Source organism: Myotis davidii, unplaced genomic scaffold, assembly GCF_000327345.1.
Source record: "Myotis davidii unplaced genomic scaffold, ASM32734v1 scaffold539, whole genome shotgun sequence".
NCBI lineage: Eukaryota > Metazoa > Chordata > Mammalia > Chiroptera > Vespertilionidae > Myotis > Myotis davidii.
The window spans coordinates 707374-709992 of record NW_006290028.1 but is presented as its reverse complement, the minus strand read 5'-3'; the positions used below and the strand labels follow the sequence as shown (position 1 = coordinate 709992).

Here is a 2619-nt window from a genome sequence, read left to right as displayed (position 1 = left end):
AGAGGAAATGTTCCTCAAATTATATAATTTCTAGTCTAGTCCCTCACCTTCCTATCAGCCCTGCTGTAGACATGCTCCTGTTTTTCACGCTTCAGCCTGGTATAACGACTCTTTCAGAGGTTGTTTATCTTAGTATAGAGCTGAGTAGGACCATCAAGTGACCCTCTTGTTGGAATTGTAAGATTACATCTCTAAAATTACAGCTAGCTTTTTGTTGGCAGTCAAAACACATTATTTATGTCCCAGTGCACAGATTTGTGCACATTGGAAGGAAATTAATTAGAAGAAATATTTTAATATCACTATTCGCATCTTGCTAATGAAAAGAAAACAGTATTCTACTGAGTCTCCTATCTACCTACTCCAGGACTTCTGTGAGGATCAACTGAGGTGAGGCACGGGAAAACACTTCACAGACATTTGGTTAAACTGTAAAATGTTTGTACCTGGCTATAAAGCAAGTTGGTTTCTGGGCTGAAGAAGCTCCAAGGAGGCTAGTCGCTAGGGAGAGGAAGCCAGGCGTTGCTATGTGATGTCATTACCTGGTGCCCACAGCGACTGTTTCCGGGCTGGGCTGGGTTGTGGGCAGCATTTTGCGCCATGGGGTCTTGACACCGTTGGCTGCGATTTGGTGGGGTGTTGCTCTGGGGTGCTGGAGGGGCCTGTGTCCTACTTGGGGGAAGCCGAGTGTTGGTTTGTTGGTGCCAGGTCTGTGGTGCCATTTATTTTTAAATGGCCAATGAGTGTCATGGCACTCCTGCATTGAGCATCTGCCCTTTGGTGGTCAGTGCGTGTCATAGCTACCGGTTGGATGGACGGACACTTAGCCTTTTATATAGATAGTCAGCTTAATTCAACCATAAGCATGATCTTTCCATTGCAAACTTGAGCAATTGATTTTCTAAACTTAATGCATAAATCTCTCTACATTTCTGTAATATTTCTCCAGGTTCATTTTTGCCTATTGTTTTAGTATTTCAAGGTTTTCTTGAATCTTATTTTCCATAATCCAAAAATCTGACAAAGTCTTCATTTAAGTTGCTAGTAAGCACAGTGAGTAATACAGGGTTAAATATAAAACCTCTTGATTCCCTCCAGGAAGAGGGCAGTCTCTTAGTCAACACTTTGTGGTCACCACTGTTTAATCAGCAATGAATCCACCTAACTGTAGATTTATCTCTCTACTTTGCCTCAGAATACTATCAGAGACTATTAAGAATCTTGCTGAAATGCAGATACACAGTGAATATAGGTTACCCTCCTTGACTTCCGGGCTAATAAGAACTATTAAATCACAAAATACTCTTGTTTTAACATGACTCATTCTTAGTAAACCTATAATCATTTGTCCTTGATCTAACTCTGTTAGGCTGTTAAGCACACAATTTTCAGATTTATTCTGAGGTTTAGAGAGATGAGATCTTGGGAAAGCCTGTATGAATGCTGGAACAGGGGAAGCAGCTAGGAAAAAAACCCACACCTAGTACCTGAATTCTAGCATAGGCTATTGAGCATATGTCTGCTGTGCTGAGAGGCCATACCTTCCCCAAAGGCTGTACCATTGGACTTTCCTTGGACTACTTTATCCAGCCCTAAGGATGGGACATCTCCCATCTGGACACACTTCCCAAGAAAGGCATAGGAACTTACGTCTCTCCTAGGAAAGGTGCTCAGTAACTTGAACTCATTCCATGGAAATCCTTTGGAAGTTACAAAATCAAAGACAATCTGGAGCTTATTGCTGGCCAGAAAACGCCTCTCGAGGAACTCTCCACTGGGGGTACGGATCCGCAGTTTGCTCACGGGTTCAGCATCTTCTTTTGGCTCTGGAGGCAGGGCCTGCTCTAAGGAGAGCCGAATGGCCTAAGGAGAGCAAGAACCAGGTGTTAAATTATGTAATGGGTGAGACTGTGGGGAATGGGGGAGAGATTAGAAAAAAGCTGCTGCTTGCTAGAAACTCATCAGAAAGTTATTTCCCATTTATTAACCAAACCTAACACTTGAACAACAGACCCATGTGTTTTTCATTTTCTTAATATCAGCCCAGCGATTTTCAAACCTTTTCATCTCATGGCATACATAAACTAATAAAATCTGTGGCACACCAAAAAATATATTTTTTACTGATCTGACAAAAAAAGGTATCATTTTGATTGGTATATATTACCTAACCTTTTGCTCCAAAGTGATTTTTCAAAAAATATATTTTTATTGATTTCAGAGAGATGGGAGAGGGAGAGCAAGATAGAAACATCAATGATGAGAGAGAATCATTGATCAGCTGTCTCCTGCATGCCCCCTACTGAGGATTGAGTCCACAACTCAGGCATGTGCCCTTGACCAGAATTGAACCTGGAACCCTTCAGTTTGAAGGTCGGTGCACTATCCACTGAGCCAAACCAGCTAGGGCCAAAGTGATTAAAAAAAAATCAGGTGCCTATAATTGTATATAAGGATTTCTGGTACTAAGAATTAACCAATCAGGGAGAAACCAAGATGGTGGCATAGGTAAGCACCGGAAATTGCTGCCTCCCACAACAAATTCAAAAATACAACTAAAAGACAAAACAGACATCATCCAGAACCACAAGAAGGCTGGCTGAGTGGAAATTCTACAAT

The 2619-nt window shown here is 41.6% G+C and overlaps 1 protein-coding gene across 2 annotated transcripts in view; it reads right to left on the bottom strand.

Moving 5' to 3' along the window:
- FAF1 (Fas associated factor 1) overlaps window positions 1-2619 on the bottom strand; it is a 184614-nt gene that overhangs the window by 28546 nt on the left and 153449 nt on the right. For both annotated transcript variants that reach the window (XM_015563297.1, XM_015563296.1), the window contains one exon: window positions 1651-1863. In XM_015563297.1, the coding sequence (XP_015418783.1) occupies window positions 1651-1863 (213 nt within the window). The remainder of the gene's footprint in view (window positions 1-1650; window positions 1864-2619) is intronic.